Genomic DNA, 21,367 nt, shown 5'->3' on the forward strand with positions numbered 1-21,367 from the left:
CTGCGAGTTCGAGCCCCGCGTCGGGCTCTGGGCTGATGGCTCAGAGCCTGGAACCTGTTTCCGATTCTGTGTCTCCCTCTCTCTCTGCCCCTCCCCCGTTCATGCTCTGTCTCTCTCTGTCCCAAAAATAAATAAACTTTGAAGAAAAAAAAATTGCTTTCAGTTATAGGTGCTGGTTTGCCTCCTTTTTTTAATCTAGGAAGTGTTCTAAAGTCAGTCATTTTTGGCAGATAACATACTGGTCTTAATGCCATTTGGACTATATTCTAACTTCTCTTTGAAATATGTATGGAACAACTTAGTTCAACTAGGTCAAATGACAAAGAATAATCTTAAGTCATTGAATCTGTTGATCAAATACCATCAAAGTAAATGCCAAAACTAACCCCAGCTTTTAAGTGGATGATCTTAAATATTAAATAACTAACTCCTTTGTAAAAACTATGGACTCACAGAATTGAGTGAATTGAGTTGTCACAGGTCTTGCCCAGTCTCTTCTTTATAGAGCAAAACACTGAAGCCAGTGTCTCCAACTTGGCACCTTCAGTTACCCTGTGGATACAGAGTTTCTGAATTGTTATCCAGGCCACATTCCATACCAAGTTTATGTTATGGGAAAAGTAGAAAGTTGATGATACTTACCTTAAACTGTTGCTGTGCTCTGGTAAAAATTTTGAAGAGCAGATGCTTAAAGAGACTCACAGCTCTTTTATGGGAAATAATGGCTTTATTCATAGGAACCCATTTTGTTCATGTGTACTCCCGAGTGGGTTAACCTGCTTAGGGGAAACAATAACAACAACAACAAACTCAGACTTGTAATAAATGTTCTCAGCATCATCACTATTTAATGTTCCCTCACTTCTGTTATATATGAATATACAGCTTAATCAGCTTCTGGTTACTTGCTAAACAAATCACTTCATAATTTAACACTTGATAAAGCTTTGCATGGACATTTTCATCTCCTATTAAATTCTACAAGTTCATTCCCTTTAATAAAGCATCAAAACCAGAGTACCCATTATCACCTATTATCTCAGTATGACACGGACATGCATAATTTGAATCATGGTTTAATGTTACTCTCAGCCTTTGTAGAATTTTTAAATGAGTATTACTAATATTTTAATGTAACTTGCTAATTTTAAAGTCTTTTCTCCTACTCAATCTAATTCAAGGACCTACATAATAAATTCCTTCTCGAGTTTAATGCAGGAAAAAGTTTTACTTGAAGAAATTCTGTTTGTTCTTATTTCCAGTAAACTTATAGTTTCATTTAGTGCTAGTTTCTTCCATTAAAAAGTAGCTTATCACTGGTATCTGGTAACATCTTTTTATCCCTAGACCCTATTAGATAGTGGTATTTTAAATGGGAAAGAAAGAGAAAGAAAGAAAGAAATTGATATTGAAAAATAAATTGTCTCTTTCAAAGTAGAATGGTCACTATTTAAATTATAAGTATTATGTATTTTTTGCTTAATTGTAAGAGTCAGGACTTTAGTTTTAAAAAAATGAACTATATAGGCTTTTGAAAAATAATATTGCTATTATTTGCTTTAAAAACATATGGAATTTTTTTTTTTTAGGAGAACCCCCAATCAAAAGAAATTTGTTAAATGAATTTGACAGGATAATAAAAAATCAAGAAAAATCCTTAAAAGCTTCGAAAAGCACTCCAGATGGTAAAATTTGCTTTGTATTCATATCTTTTCCCTCTCTGTAGGTACTACACACAATATTTTTAAGTGAACTTTTCTCAGCTTTTTTTGGGTATTTAAATAATTAGACAAGACTTTGCAGTGTGGTTTGTTAAAATTATGTCTTGCTTTGTTCTGTGAGCATTTCCTTCATAATACCAAGTATGATGTGGAGGTTCTCTATAATGACTTTTTAAATTAAAAAGCTATAAAAATTTAGTAACATCTTAGTATAATAATTTAAGGCTTAGGTTCTGGGAATCCTGGCAAGCTTTTGACCTTCACCATTCCACGAAAATCACTCTCTCCTAAGCCATTTGGTGATCTCCGTGTTGGCAAATCCAACAGGCATCCTGTGTGTTCATTTGACTCCATCTTTCAGCCACATTTGACAGTTGGTCACTCTTCTGAGACCACCACATGCAGTCGGTTCTCCTCCTGCATAGCCACTTCTCTGGTTCTTCCTTATTCTTTCCTTCCTCTAAACATAGGAGTGCCCCAGGGCTCTGTCCTTAGAGCTCTTCTCTGCTTAAACTTCGGTTTCAGTGAATACCAAAATTGTTATCTGCAAGCTTAGCCCATCCTGGAACTCCAGACTTACTTGTGCATTTGCCCTTGATACTTTTCTACTTACATTGCTAATAGGCATCTCTAAGTCACTATAGGCAGTGCTAAACTCCTGATTCCATCTCTGTCCCAAACCTGCTCTTTCTGTTTATTCCTTTCTTGCTGCCATTCTGCCAATTGACACATCAAAACCTTGGTGACCTCCTTTACTCTTTTGTTTCCTCATACTTCACATCCAGCCCATCAACAAGTCCTATATGTTCTACCTTTCAAATATAACAAGAATCTGATCATTTCTTCTCATTCTCCCCCTACCACCTTCATCTAAGCCACAGTCAAAGCTTGTAACTCCTTTCTGTTTCTGCCTCTGCCCCTCCTCCAGGCTGTCTGAGCATAGCAGCCAGAATCATCCTGGTAACAAGAAGGTCAGATCATGCTCCTTGATTGCTTAAAACTCTGCGTGGCTTCTTATCTCATTTAGACTACAATCTGAAATTCTTACCATGGAATACGTAAAAAAAATAAATAAATAAAACGTCTAACTATTGCTCGCTATATATTTGGTTCCTGGGTTTGGAAAGGAAGAATTCAAGTAGTGAGGCATAAATGTGTTAGACTGTAGAGGCTTAGTTCTGAAACACATGCAATAAATCCCACAGCAGACCCTTAATGACTGCATAGAATCTTCTTCATTCTTTTTATGGTTGCATAGTATTTGATCATGTGGTTGTATCAGTGTATTCTAGTTTAGTCAGCCAATCCCGTACTAATGAACGATTTGAAGGTTTGAGGAGTACAAGTTGCATACTGAGAACAATATCTAAAGTTTGGCTTGTAAACCTTCATAAGACTAAATTTTAAATTTGATGCATGGCAGTTAACTAACACATTTGAGTTATGATTAACATCAGCTAACTAAATTTATACTGATTTTCTTGATTTGCTTATGCTGAGTTATTTGGTATATAGTCATTATCAGTTTGTGAGTCAAATATTTCAAGTCTATATATCAATTTTTTATGTAAATATTTACAATTATGTGTAATAAATAGGTATAGGAAATAAAATTTCATTCAGATTTTCATTAATACATAATGTAAAATATTTTTCTAGGCATCATAAAAGACAGAAGCTTGTTTATGCATCATATTTCTTTAGAGCCAGTTACCTGTGGACCCTTTAGGTAAGACATGTTCAATTTTTTTTATTATAATATAGTATAGGAAAAGTATGTTTTTTTTAAATAAATATTTCTAAAGATATTCTTTTATCTCTCCTCCCTTTCAAAGCCCTACTCAAATTACTAAGAGAATTTTTTTAATGTATAAACCCACAAGGACAATGATCGAAGAAAAAACAAATTCTGGAAGCCAAAAAGCATGAAAGACTTTGAACATCATAGAAAGCTAAAACTTGACATTAGAGCAAGTAGAGAAGCTACCCAATTTCCCCCAAAGAAAAAACCCAAGAAAGACTCAAATTGGCAGCAACTTGTACTTCTGACGGTGAGGTAGAAAATAGGAAGATTAGTTGCAAATCTGTTTAAGAAATACCTATATCCCTTCCCCCACTGCAGGCAGCCAGTTATCCCTTTTGTGCCAGAACACCTGGAAGGTTATCGTCTGGAGAAGATGAATTGGAGGGATTCTGAACTGGGAGAGGGGAGGCACAGTAGGCACAGTTGAAGGGAGGGTACTGAAAACAGAGATTAAGTAAAAAATCTGCTTCTCAAGTAGTGAGACCTGCCAGCTTCCTTCCCACATTTGGCTACCAAATACTGGCAGCCAGGCCTCTAGGCAGAGGACTAGAAGACTTTTTTTCTGGGGAACATGACTAGCCCAATAGAAAAGACTAGAAATACTGACAAATGCAGGTACTCAAATGAAACTGCATAGCCAGAACACCAGACAGTGATGCCAACAATTAACAAGCCCCTCCAGCACACACCTCACTGTTTGTTTGTTTGTTTGTTTGTTTGTTTGTTTGTTTTGAGAGGGAGCAGGGGAGGGGCAGAGAGAAAGAAGGAGAAAGAGCGAGAATCCCATCCCAGGCAGGTTCGGCACTGTCAGCACAGAGCCCAGTGCGGGGCTCAATCCCGTGAACCTTGAGATCATGACCTGAGCCGAAATCTAGAGTCAGGTGGCACTTAATGAGCTGAACCAACCAGGTGCCCCATACCTCACTCTTAGATAAGATCAGAAAATAAAAGATCACTAGCTATTGGCAGAAAGCCTCTGTGATAGTTTCCATAGCGCAAAAACAAACAAAAAAGAAAGAAACTTAGAGGAAATAGACCATACATGGAGGTGAATAAAATTTCAAAAAAACTTCCTAATATTCCCAGGTGGAGAACAATAGAAGTAATAGAAGATAAAAGTTATGAAAGCTCCAAGAATATAGAACAAAAAGAAAAAGATGAGAAAAGATAATTGGAAAAGTCAGTCATATGGGCTAACATCTGAAAATTTGGAGTTTGGGAAAGAAGAAATAAAGGGGAAATGAAGAGAAGTTTTCAAAGAAATAAGATACTTTAGCAGTACTGAAGGATGTGAGTTTCTTTGATTAAAAGAGCCCTCTGATCACACGAATAAAAACCGACTCACATTAAGGAACATCCTTTTGAAATTTTAGAATGCTACAGGGAAAGGGAAACTTTAAATTTTCCGGGGGAGGGGGGAGGGCAGAAAAATCAGGTTTCAAACAAAGTTTCAAGAGTCCTAATGGTATAAATCCTCTCATCATTAACAATGGAAGCTAGAAGATTATGGATTCTATAATGTATACTACAGAGCAGTGCCTTGAAAATTCTGAGAGAAAATGATTTCCAGCCTAGAATCCTATCACTGACCAAAATATCAAATAAGTGTGAGGTAGACATTTTTCAGATGCAGAGTACCAAAAGGTTTATCCCCCATGCACTTTTCTCAGGAAGCTCACAGAAACCACCCATAACCAAGAAGGAGGAAGATGTAAGATTTGAGAAACAAGAACTTAGCATAGGAAAGAGGCAGAGGGAATCGCCCAGGTAGACAGTGCTTTGAGGGGAGATCCCAGAAAGATAGCTGTGTCACTAAGCCCAGACTGGCAGCTAGACCATTTGGGGACAGAAGAATAGAGCCCTCAGAGAGTTTGCCTACAAGATAAAATTGAAGCAGAACCTGAAGTCTTAAATGCAGTGATAAACTTCTTGGTAAAGATGGTGGATTGAGCACACTCAAATAGTTCCATTGCCTTCCAAAATTTTAGCAAAGCCACAGTGAGGGAACTTGCACACACCAAAGATAAGGGAGGACAGGAGAGGAGACCTTGTGGCTGTATTTCCAAGGATATAGAAGAAAACGGATTAAAAAGCTAATAGTGGGGAGAGAAAAAAACCAACCATTTTACACTGAAGAAGCCTCAAAAGCTGAGGAATTAGTGTATCTTCACAGTTGGGGGTGAAGAAGGAAGGAGCCAGAACAAGGGTATAGGTTGAAAATGCATTTCCTCCTCCACTCCATGAAGCTGGACAGCTACCTGTTGTCCACTCTAACAGAAGACTAGGGCTTAAGTCTCCAGAGAGGGTACACAATTAAATGTTGACAGTCAAATACGTAACTTGGGAAGACAGGGAGATGAGATAGAAAGGCTATTTATATTTAGTAAAGCAGAAGTGGTGTTGACAGAGAGCTAAATCTTGATCTTCCAAGTGGCTCTTTAAGAAGAAGCAGTCACAGAAATGTCACTTAGAGATAATGGATGTGAATATCATAGAAGCATCTAAAATTGTAGAAAGCAGTTATAAAACCTTTCCCACCTGGTAAATTATTTAGCCCAAAGTTGTGGTTTAAATTGTTTTTAATATTACCTTTTCATAAATAACTATTTGTGGCATTGTTGAAAAAAATCATTGATCCTCATTTCTGGAGTATGTTTTCCAGTAGGCTTCTAGTATACGTGTTTTGAAAGTAGAAACCCATGTGATTTGTTTCCATTTCCAAAAGGAGGTTGTAATATTAAAAATAAATGCTTATTTATCTTCATATTACCTTAATTTTCACACATGATAAAATAGTTCTGTGCATTTAGTAAGTATGCATAAGGATCTAATTTACCTAAGTATCTGATTTATATTGTGCAGATAGATATAAAGTCTACCTCAGATTGCTAGTCTTGGAGCCAGGTGTGAAAAGAATTACCGTGATAAAAGTACTAAAGTAGGTATAACTAAGTGACGTGACAGCATAGAAAAATTGGCACCTAATTATGGGACAGAAGCTTAGCAAGAACAGTTCTCCAGACAGAATGAAAAGAATGCTTGGGTGAGGAGGGAGCTCCACACTCGGGTAAAAGAAAGAAGTGTGGCTTTCCTCATGGGATTTAGTGGGCTGGGGTGTGGTGGGGGCTGGGAAGAAACAAAAAAGAAATGGGGAGGTTGGGACCTATATATAGGAAGCCTCCTGTGTCATTTCTGACACGTCAAAACTGGGTAGGTGACCACTTGTGGAAGTTTCTAAGAAGAGGAGCAGGATAACCAAATTTCTGTTTTAGAAATAGACCAAAGTGAGACTGCTGCAAGGAGATTAGTAAGGAAAATTTAACACAAGTGCTAGAGCAGAGAGTATAAAGTGAGCGAAAGATTGAGATTCAAGAAGATTTGACCAGGGGCGCCTGGGTGGCTCAGTTGGTTGAGCCCCCAACTCTTGATTTCAGCTTAGGTCGTAGGATTAAGCCCCGCATCGGGCTCATGGTGAGCATGGAACCTGCTTAAAATTTTCTCTCTCTCTGTGCCCCTTTCCCCCTGCTCACAGACACACACTTTCTAAACAAACAAACAAACATAAAAAAAGAAAAAAAGATTTGGCCAGATAGTGGGTAACTGGGAGTGTCAGAGTATCTCCACTTATATTCAAGTAGACATCTTAGACATGACCTACAAAGCAAATGCCTCATTTTCACAGGACTCTTAATATTTAAAAACAAGGGAGTACAAGATAAATGAAAATAAGTTTTGGAGTAGAAGTTGCATTTATTCTTCTGCACGGGATCTCTCAGTCATCTACTGAGGGAAATCAGTCCAGCAATTGCCCCTCTCCTGCATTGATACCTGTCTTCCTCTCCAGTGGCTTAGTCCCATCAGGGAGGTAATTGCTGTAAGTCTCTGTCTTAGCAAGAAACACCTTTCTTGATTCCTCTAATCCCACCAGTCTGTTTCTTTAGCCCCTTAAAGCACAACTCATCAGAATGGTCTCCACTCATGTTCTCTACTTATCTCTCTCCCTCATCTCCTGAACCTACCGTACTCTCTGATCACCGGGCACTACTCCTTATCAAGATTACTGGTTACCCAGCAGTTGTTGAATCTTGTCACCTCTCTGCCCTCCTGTTAACCTAGCATTTGCATAGTTAATCACTCTTCTTCACACTTTCTTCAACTCCTGGGACCACTCTCTTACTTCTCCTTCCCAGTGGCCATTCTTTCTCTTTTGTTCTTCCCTTAAATCACTAAGTGTTAAATTCCCTCATGGTTCACTTCCAGATGGCTTCTCTTCCTGACATTCTTCCTTCATCACTGTCTCATCCACTGTCATGACTTTATATACCCTCTATTTACTGATGGCTCCAAAATTAATATCGTTAGCCCAGATTTCTTCCCTGAACAACATATGCATTCATCTAGTTACCTCCTTGACATTTTTATTTGGGTGACTAATAGATATCTCAAACTTAAGAGCTTCACAGCTTACCCTAATCTGCTTTCCTATAAAAGTCTAACAACTCTGCTTTCAAAATACACTCAGACCAGAGGATAGAGTGTGTCGTTTCTTTACTCAAAAACTAGCCCGTGACTTCCCATCTGAGTATAATTGGGAAGCCCTACGAGGGTGTACGGGTTCTCTGTGATCCAGCCTTCTTGCTTTATTTCCAACCCCACCTACTGACTGTCCCTGCTCACTCTGCTCCAGGTATACTTAGGCATAGCCCGGCATGTGATTTGCACTCTGCCTGCAGCCCTGCAGCACCTCTCCCAAATACCTGCATGGCTTTCTTTCTCTCTTCCTTCAGGGCTCTTTACAAATGTCACCTTATCAATAATGTCTTTCTTACCAGCCTTTTTAGAATATTATTTCTTTTGCTGGACACTCCCTGTCCCCCTTACTGTGCTTTTAATCTTCTCTATAGTATTTAATACCAACTGACATATTTATTTGTATGTTTCCCTCCACTAGAATATAAACTCTATGATTTTGTTTTGTTCCCACTATATCCTCCAGCCAAAACAGTGCCTGGCACACATAGAAGGAACTCATTAAATATTTGATGGTTAGATGACTGAAGAACTAAATGAGTTCCAGGGTAACTTCAATCTCTAGGAGTTCAGGATTGGGTAAAAGGAAGTACGCAGTTTTCAACAAGATAGCAAACATTGGGAAGAACATGTATGCTAGAGAAGGTGATAAATTTAGTCTTGGATGTGTTGAGTTTGAGATGAGTGTGGAACATCAAGGTAGAGATATGTCGTGCTGTATAAAGTTAAAGGTGCAGGAATAACACCTAGGGGGGAAGTCAAGCATGAAGATACAGATTAATATTTTTATTGTTAGATGATAATTTGAGCAAGGAAAATGATTCAATCACCCAGGGAAAATGTCTAGGGAAGAAACCCAACTTTAGAGATGGGAATTTTTTTAAGAGTCAGAAAGAGGAAAACAATAAAGAAACAGACAGTGGTGGTGTAGATATTAGAGGTGAGAATTTTAAGAAGGAAAAAAATCATCTGTCGAAGGTCAAGTAGAGTGAGTTTACTTGTGAAACTGTGTGTGTGTGTGTGTATGTATGTACATATGTATTGTAGGCACTTGGAAGGTCATTAGCAACTTGGTTGAGGACAATTTCTGTAGAGGAGTGGGAGAAATGAGAGTTCAATGAGTAGAAGTTGAATAGATAAAGATAGCTAGTTTAGATTACCTGTTTAGGAAGGTTGGCCATTAAGGTCACAAGGAGTATTAGCTTGAAGGGGAGAGAAGTCTGAGAAAAAAGCATTTCAAGAATGTACAAGTCTTTCTGGCTAAATGAAAGGAGCACTAAAAAAAAAAAAAACAAAAAACCAGTATAAACAAGTGGTAGAAAGAGACAGGAAGGAAGTAGAATAATAATTGAAAGAGTGGAGCTCCTGAGGAGACTGAGTTATTAGATGGGGTCAAGAGTACAGGTGAAGGTGCTAGGCCTGACAGGAGGATGGACAGATATTTCTCCGGTAAAGGAGGTAATAAGGAGTACAGGGCTAGAATTGGAGGAGACAGAAAATCCATGTTTGACAGGCTTTTCTGTTATGTGAAGTAAGTGGTAAACTCAAAGGCTGGAAGTCAGTGTGTGAAAAAATAGTTACAGACTTGAAAAGTGTGGTATGGTTTTGGATGGCAACCATGATGAAATGCAAAACAGTTGCCAGAATAAGATTGCCATATGGCAGTTGAGGTTTACAAAAAAATACGTATATATATGTATATATTCTAAAACCTTTCCATGTGTGTACATTTATTGGCAAATAATCAAATACTTTTTCCTCATTGTAGCACAACTAAGAAACGGCAAGAAATACAGAATCCAAATTTCACTGCGCCTGGTCAAAAATTTTTGTCTAAATCTCATTTTTATGAACACCTGGCTTTAGAAAAATCTTCAAGCAATGTATCCATTTCAGGGCAGCCATTTTGTACAGTTCCTGCCACAAGAAATGAAAAAAGGGGACATTCGATTACTCCAAGCAAACCAGTGAAAGTCTTTGTCCCACCTTTTAAAACTAAATCACATTTTCACCAAGATGAACAGCACATTAGCAAGAATACTCATGTGGAAGAAAACAAACAAAAACCAAACAACATAGATGAACATAGTTCTGGTGATAGTAAAAATAATATTAATAACAGTGAAATTCATCAGCTTAACAAAAATAACTCCAATCAAGCAGCAACTATGGTATTCACGAAGTGCGAAAAAGAACCTTTAGGTATTGTATGAAAATTTGTGTTGACGTATTTTTGCCTTCCAGTTAGATGTTTCTCATATTTTAATAATGCCTGGAGAATCTGACCCCTTTTCTGGTGATTATAATAATTTCAGGACCTTTTTAATGCTTTAGATTCTTCCTAAGTCCAAAGATTAGATTCTAAGTATTCTAATGCTTTCTTTCAAAGTAACTACTTGTGGACTTTCTTATTAAAAAAGCAATTAGACACATGATCTAAGACTGCTAATAGTGGAAAATATATATTTAACAGGCTTTAAGTTTCTTCCAAATTTGAAATAAAAATAATCTATTGTTTACAAGATGAAACTTTGCTTATCCCTAAAGATTTAAAATTAGAGGAAATTGATGCATACGACTTTGTAAAACAAAGGTTGTGCTTTTTAGATTTTATATTTAAGCTTATTTTTTGCTAATTTGTTCTTTAATAGATTTAATTGCAAGTCTTCAGAATGCCAGAGATACACAGGATATGCGAATTAAAGAGAAACAAAAGCAGCATATTTTTCCACAGCCAGGTAGTCTGTTTCTTGCAAAAACATCCACTGTGCCTAGAATCTCTCTGAGAGTAGCCGTAGAAGGCCGAGTTCCCTCTGCGTGTTCTCATAAACAGGTACGCTTCTGTCTGCAATGCTGCTAACTTTTATAGTCAAGTATAATTTCATGTTATTAACTAGTATCTCCAAACCGTTTTGCTCAAAGAAGGAACAAATGAATGTGGGTATGGATAAATGAAATCATTTTGTTTCCTAATCTGCCTACAGTGGCAGCCTCCCTCTCTGCTGCCTTATCCCACTAAAGTGATCTGTGCTCCAAAATTGCTGTTTCTCTTCCCTCTTCAAATTTAAAGTGTGAATAACCCATAGCCTTGAATCCATTAAGAGCTATTGACATTTTAAAAATTTTTTTTTAATGCTTATTTTTGAGGAAGAAAGAGAGACAGAGTGCAAGCAGCAAAGGGGCAGAGACAGACGGAGACACAGACTCCGAAGCAGGCTCCAGGCAATGAGCTGTCAGCACAGAGCCCGACGTGGGGCTTGAACTCACGAGCCGTGAGATCATGACCTGAGCTGAAGTCGGACACTTAACCGAGTGAGCCACCCAGGTGCCCCGAGCTATTGGCATTTTTAAAAGAGGATTCTTATTAAGCCAGTGCTATCTACTTGCAATTTTAGGCAATGGAGAAGTGAATATAACATTGATAATATTAAAAAGTAATATTTATCGAGTAGTTTTTATGCTCTAGCCACTCTCCTAAGCACTGGGCCTGCGTTGGTTACATCTCCCTTAATCTTCCCAAGTGTCTAAAGGAGAGCTACTGTTATTTTTGTCCATCATTTGCAGAGGAGAGGCTGAAGCACAGGGTTCAGCAGGTGCCCCCAGAGTCACTTACCTAGGAAGCTCTCTTCTACCAGCTACAGTTCAAAGCAAGGAGTGGGACTCCAGAGTCAAGTCTGTACAAAGGAAGAGATACTTTGGGCTGAGACATGCTGGGTGAATGGAGGCCAGGCCTGGATACAAATCTGACCTCCTGAGGTCAGATGCCCAAAAATACTTAAACTTTTCACTGTCTTTTTCCTTCTGAATTTTTTGACTTAAGAGGTTTTATAAAATATTAAGTTACTTTTTTATATCCAGAATGACCTCCTGTGGCAGCTGTAGCAGGAGGCATATACACAAGGGGAATGAAAAAGGTACGGGAGACTCTTGAATATAGGAGTCGTTTATATTACATTAAAATGTTTAGCTCTTAGTAACTAAGTTCAGTATTTTGATGGTGAATATTGTAATATTTAAATGAAAAACTTTGGTAAATTCGATTTTAGTTTCCTATAATTGTTTTTATTCTATGAAACTTGTTTTTTTTTGTTTTTCATTCATTATCAAATGTTTCTATCATTTATCTTGTGCAGTTATATATGTATGGCGTTTCCAAACATTGTGTAAAAATCAACAGCAAAAATGCAGAGTCTTTTCAGTTTCACACTCAGGATTATTTTGGGAAGGAAGTCCAGTGGGCTAAAGAGGGAATACAGTTGGCTGACGGTGGATGGCTCATACCCTCCAATGATGGAAAAGCTGGAAAAGAAGAATTTTATAGGTACTCTATGCAAAAAGAGATTGTGTTAACTTTTCTGTATTCCACCATACCTCTTTTTTTCCCTTACCTCTCTGAAACTTAACAAGTTGGCTAGAAGTCAAATTTGTATTCAGTGAATTATTTTTTTTTTAATTTTTTTTTTTTCAACGTTTATTTATTTTTGGGACAGAGAGAGACAGAGCATGAACGGGGGAGGGGCAGAGAGAGAGAGAGACACAGAATCGGAAACAGGCTCCAGGCTCTGAGCCATCAGCCCAGAGCCCGATGCGGGGCTCGAACTCCCGGACCGCGAGATCGTGACCTGGCTGAAGTCGGACGCTTAACCGACTGCGCCACCCAGGCGCCCCTACAGTGAATTATTTTAAGTACATTGTGGTTCAACTGACATTCTGTTGTAATATTTTGAAAAGTGAATTATGGTTTGTCCTTAGGATTTAATGAATTGGTTTTTCTTAAATTGGGACATTTTTCATATGCATTTATAAAATAAAGACTGATAAGAAAAGTTTGAATGAGCCTTACCATAGACAGACAGACACACACACACACACACACACACACGCACGCACACACGCACGCACACACACACACATCATATTCTCTTTCATTGTGTATTTTAACAAATACAAAATATAAATACTAGAAGTTAAGCAGAGATGCTCAAGTATCAGTAATACCAAGTAACTGGTAAATTTTACTGCCCTAAAACATCAATAATTTAAATACTTTTTTTAATGTTTATTTATTTTTGGGAGAGAAAGAGTGTGAGTTGGGGAGGGGGTGGGCAGAGAGAGAGGGAGACACAGAATTCAAAGCAGGCTCCAGGCTCTATGCTGTCAGCACAAAGCCTGACACGGGGCTCGATCCCACAAACTGTGAGATCACGACCTGAGCCGAAGTTGGATGCTTAACCGACTAAGCCACCCAGGCGCCCCAACATCAGCAATTTAAAAACTATGTAACCTCTTATGTTTCTAATGTTTATACAAAGATAATTTACAATTTTTGCTATCAAGGATGCCTTACCATGCCAATGGCAAGAGATGAGAATCCTTTCTCTAATGCTCTTATTTTTTTTTTTTTAATCTCTGTATATCTTTCCGAAATACATAGTTTGCGTAAAGTGGTAAAACATTTTTTCCTTAAACTTGTGTTATGTTTTTGGAGTATATTAAGACAGGAATTTTATTTACATCTTGCTCTTATCTCCCATAGATATCTGTTATCGATTCTAGTTGGAAAAGTATAATAAATAGTTACATTATTTTCTTGTATTAAGGAAGCTACATAGTATAGTGGTTAAGAGTAATTACCCTGTAATCAGAAGAACATGGTTCATAACATTGACTGTTGGAGCTCAAGTTGTCTTTTTTGGTCATCCAACAAATATTTATCAAGGACCTACTGTGTACCAGATAACTCTTCTGGGTATTCAGAATAATAAAAGAAAACAAAATCTCTGCCCTAATAAGTTCTACATTATAGTAGAGGGATCTGGAGTGGGGAGAGAAAATTTTAAAAAGAAATAAGTAAATTGTGTAGTATATTAGGAGGTGATGAATACTATGAAGATAAAGCTGGAAAGGGTATAGAAAGAATCAGGTGAAGAAAGGTGTAATTTTAGAATAGGCTAAGAGGCGCATGGGTGGCTCAGTCAGTTGAGTGTCTGACCTTTGATTTTGGCTCAGGTCATGATCCCAGAGTCATGGGATTGAGCCCCATGTCAGGCTCTGCACTGCGCGTGGAGATTATTTAAGATTCATTTTCTCTCTCTCCCTCTCCCTCCCTATGCCTCCCCATTCATGCACTCTTTCACTCTCTAAGAATAAAATAAAATGAAACAGAAACTTTTTTTTAATAAAAATAAAATAGGCTAAGTAGTTAAGAGGCTTCACTGAGTCTCAGACATTTAATCAGTGTCCTGAAGGAGGTCAAGGGAATGAGCATAAGACCATGTGAGGAAAGCATCGTTGGCTGTAAGCAAGATCTGCTTATTTGAGGAACAGGAGGAAAGTGAGTGTAGCTGGAGTAGAATGGGCAGGAGAGGAGTAGTAACAGATGAAATAGAGAGATGGGGCCTTATAAACCTTGGTAAAAATCTTGGCTTTAACTCTGAGTAACCCTTTTTGCCCTGAGTAAATCATAAGAATGTTTAAAGCAGAGGGATGACATGATCTGCTTTAATTTTGAAAGGATGACTCTGGCTGTTTGTGGGGATTAGATTAATTAGATTAGGGAAGGACAATGCTGGAAACAGACAGACCACTTAGGAAACTATTGAGGTGATCCAGGTGAGATGTGGCTAGTTGGGCGAAGGAGGTAGCGGTGGAGTTGGTGGAAAGCAGCTGGATTCTGGGTATGTTTTGAAGGTTGGCACCATCAGGATTTGCTCACGGATTGGTTGAGGAAAGTGAGAGAAACAAAGGAAAAATAGCTCCAAAGATTTTAGCACCGGAAGCTGGAAGGGTGCAGTTATCATGTCCTGAGAATTGAGAAGAGCAAAGATGGAAAAGAAATGGGGTATCCAGTTGAGACATTTGAAGCTTGGGATATTAGTAGACATCCAAGTGGAGATGTTGAGTAGGTAGTTGGATATGAAAGTCTGGAGTTTATAGGCGAAGTATGAGCAAAAGACATCAATTTCATAGTTGTCAGCATATAGATGGAACTTTAAAGCCATAAAAGAAAGACCGAGAAAGAGCAACCCGAAAGTTAGAAATAAATGCCAAAGACTGTGGTGTGTTGCAAGCCAAGTGAGGACAGAGCTTCAGGGAATCAAGAATGACCAGGTGTCAGTTACTGCTAAGTAAAGGAAGATGAGGACTGAGAATTGACCGTGGATTTATCTATGTAGAGGTCACTATTAGTCTTAATGAAAATAATTGAGTAAATTGAAAGAGGCAGTATCTGGAGAAGGAAGGAGGAGCAAAGGGTGTTAGTTTTGTTGTGTTTAAGGTAGAAAAAAACTGTTTTTTTTTAAACTGATAGAAATTGTTCAGTAGAAAAGAAAGAAATCTCCCTATCAGGGGAAGAGAGGAGGCATTTCCTGGATCAATGTCCTTGACGAGGCAAGAAAAGGTGGGAGCTAGTATACAAATGGCAGGAGATGGTGAAGTGTAAGGATCCAGATGCTGGTGTGGGAGTGGAAGCTTCTGGAAGTTTTCTTCATTACTTGTTTCCCTAGTACTCAAAGTGGGAATAAGAAAGGAAGAAAGGTTAGAGAGTTGAGCAGAGAGAGGAAGATCTTTAAAAAGCACCTGGGCTAGAGAAGGATATTCTTAGATGATTTCTAAAAACAATCTCTTTGAAGAAAAATGATCTAAAATAGAATTATTTTAAATTATGGGTCTCATTTCCAGTTGAAATTATTGTATTGACTAATATGCAAAGTAAATTTTATTAGTATATTTTGATACATGTTAAATCACTGTCTACACTGTATTACTTACTATACACTAACTCAAAAACTTATTGAATGATTTTGTACATTAGCGTTAGTATTTGTGCAAAGAATAGTCATGGTTATTGAATTCAGTATCATCTTATGTGGTTTTTTGTTTTTTGGGGTTTTTTTTATATTGTTCTACCTTTATTTGTTCAGGGCTCTGTGTGACACCCCAGGTGTGGATCCAAACCTCATTTCTAGAATTTGGGTCTATAATCACTACAGATGGATTATATGGAAACTGGCAGCTATGGAATTTGCCTTTCCTAAGGAATTTGCTAATAGATGCCTAAGCCCAGAAAGGGTGTTGCTTCAACTAAAATACAGGCAAGTATAATGCATTATGTTACCCAGTCACATACTGTGATCAGGTTCAGACTTCTGTGCAGTCCGTGACTTCTAGGTCATAGAGGTACATGATCGCTTGTCAGTGACAGTCGCCATCCCACACTGCTGTTCTCACTTGTACACGGTAGTTCTCTTGTCACGCTCCCGTCCCCTTAGGAGAAATCACACATTCATGCATCTCCCTTCCCTCTTCCCCCACCCCTCCCCCTTAAACTCTTGGCATATGAAAAGATTATGAATTACTAATTTGATCCTTTATTTGGGATTGCTAATAAAGCATTTTTGCATTTGGGGCATTTTAATATTTAATTCATATTTTAACAGTATAAAACTTACTGTATTGCTGGCTGTCAAATTTTAAATTCTGTCTCAATAGTTCTTCAGTTAAGATACTTAATTTTTATTCTCCATTCGGTGACTTTTTAAAAATAAAAATCCAGACTCAAAATTCCTAAAATATTCATTTTTACTTTTATTTTTAGATACGATATGGAAATTGATAGAAGCAAAAGATCAGCTATAAAAAAGATCATGGAAAGGGATGATACCGCTGCAAAAACACTTGTTCTCTGCATTTCTGAAACAATTTCATCAAGCACAGATCTATCTGAAACTTCCGGCAGTAAAACTAGTGGTGTGGGTACCAAAAATGTGGGCATTGTTGAGCTTACAGATGGATGGTATGCCATTAAGGCCCAGCTAGATCCTCCCCTCTTAGCTCTCGTGAAGAAGGGCAGACTGACCGTGGGTCATAAGATCATTATTCATGGAGCAGAACTGGCGGGCTCCCCCGATGCCTGCACACCACTCGAAGCCCCAGAATCTCTTATGTTAAAGGTAAATTAAATTAATGCACACTCTTGGTAAAAATCAGTAACTGATTCAGTTACATTCTAGGGAGGTTTTACATTCTAAATTTTAAAATTATGCCTGTTAAAGATGCTCCATTTCTTGAAAACGTACTGATAATCTTAATATAAGTGGCAAATTTCTGAGACTGTTAAACTTTTTTCTGCTGTTTTTGGGAAATCCAGAGATATTTATCAAGCTAAAATAATGCAGGAGCAAATATGTACCTATGTACAAATATGTACCAGATTTGATTTTGTGCTATGGGTACCTATAGCCCTTGGTGCCATCTTGTTCTCATAGTACTGCTCTGCTTCCACCCTGATTACTCCATTAGACCTATATTCCAGTGTGATTAGAGAATTTGGTTTCAGTGATTCTTAAATATATAATAATAAAATGTACGCTTCTGGAGCACCGGGTTGGCTCAGTCAGTTAAGCATCCGACTCTTGGTTTCCACTCAAGTCACGATCTCACAGTTTGTGGCTTTGAGACCCACATTGGGCTCTGTGCTCACAACTTGGAGCCTGTTTGGGATTCTGTCTCTCCCTGTCTCTCTCTCTGCCCCTCCCCTGCACACACTCACTCTCACTCTCTCTCAAAATAAGTAAACTTAAAAATAAAAAAAAAACATAAACCATATCTTTCATCTCCATGTAAACTTTAGCCTACACAATAGGACTTTGTCATATTGAATAGTCTACAATACTGATATGAGAAATTACTAATATTGCACAGATTCACTTATGAGATAATCTTATAAATAGTTTACTTCTGTTGTATTCTGGAAGTCATTTTATAAGTGACTTAAACATTTTTAAGGTAAAGAGATACTTTGTCATTGTGTTGCTTTTAGAAATCAAGCTGAAACAGGCTTCTGTTGTTTAGGATATCAAAGTTGCAGTGGCTTTCAGTGTTTTGTTTATATCAAATCAGTGCATGTGCATAATTTCAAAACTCATAACATAAGGCTTATGACCACCACCACCCCCCCCCACCACGAAGCAGTCATTGATGCCATCCTGCCTAACCTCCATTCAGTGCTCCCCAAAGGCAATGACTTTGAATCCCTTTGGCACTTTCTTTTCTTTATATTGTGATGTCGTCTTTTCTCCTTCTGTTTAGACATTAACTATTAGCTTCCTGCTCTGAGGTTGAGGAGTGAAGTCTCTATTCACTGTTTATAATGACTGAAAAATATTTTTGCAGCTCAGCATGTAATATACTAACTACATTTTCTATACAACCTACTGCTTTCCTGGAGTTAACTGTCTTGCTGTTGTGTGTGCATGTGTGTATTTTTAACTTTGTGTCCTTATCACCAACTCATGCCCATACAAGAGACATAATTAAAAACCATATCAGTCTGTTACAATACCTTTATCAATTCCATTTCTTTTTCTTGGAGACCTCTGGGACCTCTTTACACTCTTTCATTCTGAAGTGGTTATCTTCTATGTATTCTGACCTGTTACCATCCTGGAAATTATTTTTACTTCTTTCTGTGTTGAAAGCCCTGTTTTCTGGATATCACATCTATATGGATTTATTCTCTAGCTCTGAGGGCACATAACCAACCCCCACAGACTTCTTCACAGAGGGAGCATGTAGCTTTTTCTTTGATCTTATTGTAAGATGACTGAATATAGAATTTGAATTGGAAATAGCTTCTTCAGAATTTTGAAGACATTTTCTCTATTATCTTCTTGCTTCTGGTATAGTTTCTGCTCAGTTCTGTGCTATTCTTACTCTCAGTCCTTCACTATATTATCTGTTTCTAAGATCTGTTTGAAGATCATTTGTCTGCAGTATCTGGAAATTTCACAGTAAGGTACTTTGGTATTGGCCTGTCTTTTAAAATCATCATTTGGGTACAATCATTGAGTTCTAGGAAATTTTCTTGAAGTAGTTCTTTGATAATTTCTTCCTCCTCCATTTTTTCCTTACCAATTTTCCTGAACTAATATTTGGGCAGTAGGTCTCTCTGATTGGTCTTCTGATTTTTCTCATCTTTTCTCCTATATTCTATTTTATTGTCTTTGTTCCTCCTACTTTCTAGTTCTAATTTTCTAATCCCTAAAGTGAATTTGTGCCTATTGGCAGGCATAATTTTCCATTTTCAAGAGCCCTTCATTATTCCCTGAATGTTTCTTTTTTTATTACATCCCATTCTTGTTTCATAGATCCAACATCTTCTCATGTTTCTCAAGCTAGTAATATTGTGTTTTATCTTAGTTTTTTCTGCTCACTGCATTTTTTTCCCCTATAATGTCTCTTTTTCGTTTGTTTGGGTCTCATGTTGGAGAATTCCTTCAACTGGTAATTGTTAGCTGTTCTTTCCTCTTCAAGAGTGGGGCACTAATGAGCTGATCAGAAGCTCTGTGTGAGGTGGGCTTTGTCAACTTGTAGTGTGATAAGACAGGGCTTGTGTTTTCATTAGGAGACCCTCAAATATCAGTCACTGGTCTGAGAGCTGAACAGAATAAGAAAACCAATAGACTCATTTTCAGCATAAGGATTTTCATTGTATTTTTTGTTTTCAGTATAGAATCTCACCCTCACCCCAGCTGTCTCTGCCTTGTGTTCCAGAGCCCAGGATATGTATAATTCAGCTTGTCAAGAAAGTAAATTGTCCTGGGTTCTTCTTGGTGTGAGAGAAGGACAGTCACCGGGCTGCTCGGGTTAGGAAATGAAATCTGAGGTCTTAACTATCTTTATACAAAATCTCAACCATTCTTTCTGTTTTCGGCTGCACCTCACGCTCCTTCCTCCAGAGGTACCTCCAGAATTTGGTTGCCTCCAAATTCTAAGTGATTTCCCTAAATTATTTTCTTCCATATTGCCTCCATACAAGTTTGCCAGCTGAGTAATGTTGGGCAGGTTATACTTCAGTTTTGTCATCTGTAAAATGAGAATAAGAATGAAACAGGAGTATGGAATGGGAGTAAGGATTGTTGTAAGGATTAACTGTTAATAGACATAAGGTACTTAACACTATCCAGGCACCATGATAAGTGTTTTATGAATGTTTGCTATTTTTATTAACATTTCTCAGGCTGCTTCATTACTTACCACCAGGTGTCCAGTAGGCTTTTAGCTTCCAAAATTTTGCCAGTGTCTCATCCATTGTCCTCCTGTCTCCAGTTCTCTTTATCCTTGTAGGATTTTTGAGGGAACCTAGGTAAATAAGTACATTTTAATCCATCATGTTTGATTTGGAGTCTCTTTTATTAATTTTCTAATACTAATATTTAGATTAAGACTATAACAGCATAAACAATTTTTTGAGAGACTATATTTTGAAAGCGTTTTCACTTTTGTATAATTTTTGTACTGTCTTTTCTTCATGGGACTTTTAAAAGTGAATATGTTTGAATGAATGAAAGAATTAATGAAAATGTTATAAAATCTGAAATAGAGTTGGATATAAACTTAGAAGTTGATTTGTCCATTAATTTGTCCAGATATCTGCGAATAGTACTCGGCCTGCTTGCTGGTATGCCAAACTTGGATTCTTTCCTGATCCTAGACCTTTCCCTCTCCCCTTGTCATCACTTTTTAGTGATGGAGGAAACGTTGGTTGTGTTGATGTAGTGATTCAAAGAACATACCCCATACAGGTATGGTACATTTTTGACGTTCACTATGTATTTCTTTTTGGGGGGACAATTAATTTGAATGATCCCTTCCTACCATGTACTTTTGTTTCACACATCATTACAGTGGATGGAGAAGACTCCATCTGGATTATGCATATTTCGCAATGAAAGAGAGGAAGAAAGGGAGGCGACAAAATATGCAGAGGCCCAACAAAAGAAACTAGAAATCTTATTCAATAAAATTCAAGCAGAATTTGAAAAGCATGACGGTAAGATGGGTTGTATACTATAAGTTGTTTTAAATAGGACAAGTTTTGTTTTCTTTTAATTAGACGTTTTAGAGACTTCTCTGATTTAACTTTTGTAATTGGGTGAATTGTCTTTGAGTAATAGACTTCTTTTTCCTATTCTAGATCTGACTTTTTAAGTTTTTTTAAAAAATACTACATAGGGGCACCTGGGTGGTTCAGTCAGTTAAGCGTCCAACTCTTGGTTTTGGCTCAGGTCATGATCTCACAGTTTGTGGCTTCAAACCCCGTGAGGGGCTCTATGCTGACACCATGGACCTTGCTTGGGATTCTCTCTCTCCCTCTCTGTCTGCCCCTCCCCTGCATGCTTGTGTGTGTGTACACTCTCTCAAATAATAAATAAATAAACTTAAAAAATAAAAATAAAAGTATTACCTAGATATACAGATAAACATTGAACTGACCCCAAATTATCACCTCATTATTCAACACACTGAGCTT

General features: G+C 37.7%; 1 protein-coding gene across 2 annotated transcripts in view; it reads left to right on the forward strand.

Moving 5' to 3' along the window:
- Positions 1 to 21,367, forward strand: part of BRCA2 (BRCA2 DNA repair associated) — a 60,932-nt gene that overhangs the window by 20,658 nt on the left and 18,907 nt on the right. For both annotated transcript variants that reach the window (XM_043576498.1, XM_043576509.1), the window contains exons 12-20: positions 1,590 to 1,685; positions 3,381 to 3,450; positions 9,824 to 10,257; positions 10,707 to 10,888; positions 12,189 to 12,376; positions 15,978 to 16,148; positions 16,652 to 17,006; positions 20,484 to 20,639; positions 20,743 to 20,887. In XM_043576498.1, coding sequence (XP_043432433.1) covers positions 1,590 to 1,685; positions 3,381 to 3,450; positions 9,824 to 10,257; positions 10,707 to 10,888; positions 12,189 to 12,376; positions 15,978 to 16,148; positions 16,652 to 17,006; positions 20,484 to 20,639; positions 20,743 to 20,887 — 1,797 coding nt within the window. The remainder of the gene's footprint in view (positions 1 to 1,589; positions 1,686 to 3,380; positions 3,451 to 9,823; positions 10,258 to 10,706; positions 10,889 to 12,188; positions 12,377 to 15,977; positions 16,149 to 16,651; positions 17,007 to 20,483; positions 20,640 to 20,742; positions 20,888 to 21,367) is intronic.

This window comes from Prionailurus bengalensis, chromosome A1 (genome assembly GCF_016509475.1).
Source record: "Prionailurus bengalensis isolate Pbe53 chromosome A1, Fcat_Pben_1.1_paternal_pri, whole genome shotgun sequence".
Taxonomy (NCBI): domain Eukaryota; kingdom Metazoa; phylum Chordata; class Mammalia; order Carnivora; family Felidae; genus Prionailurus; species Prionailurus bengalensis.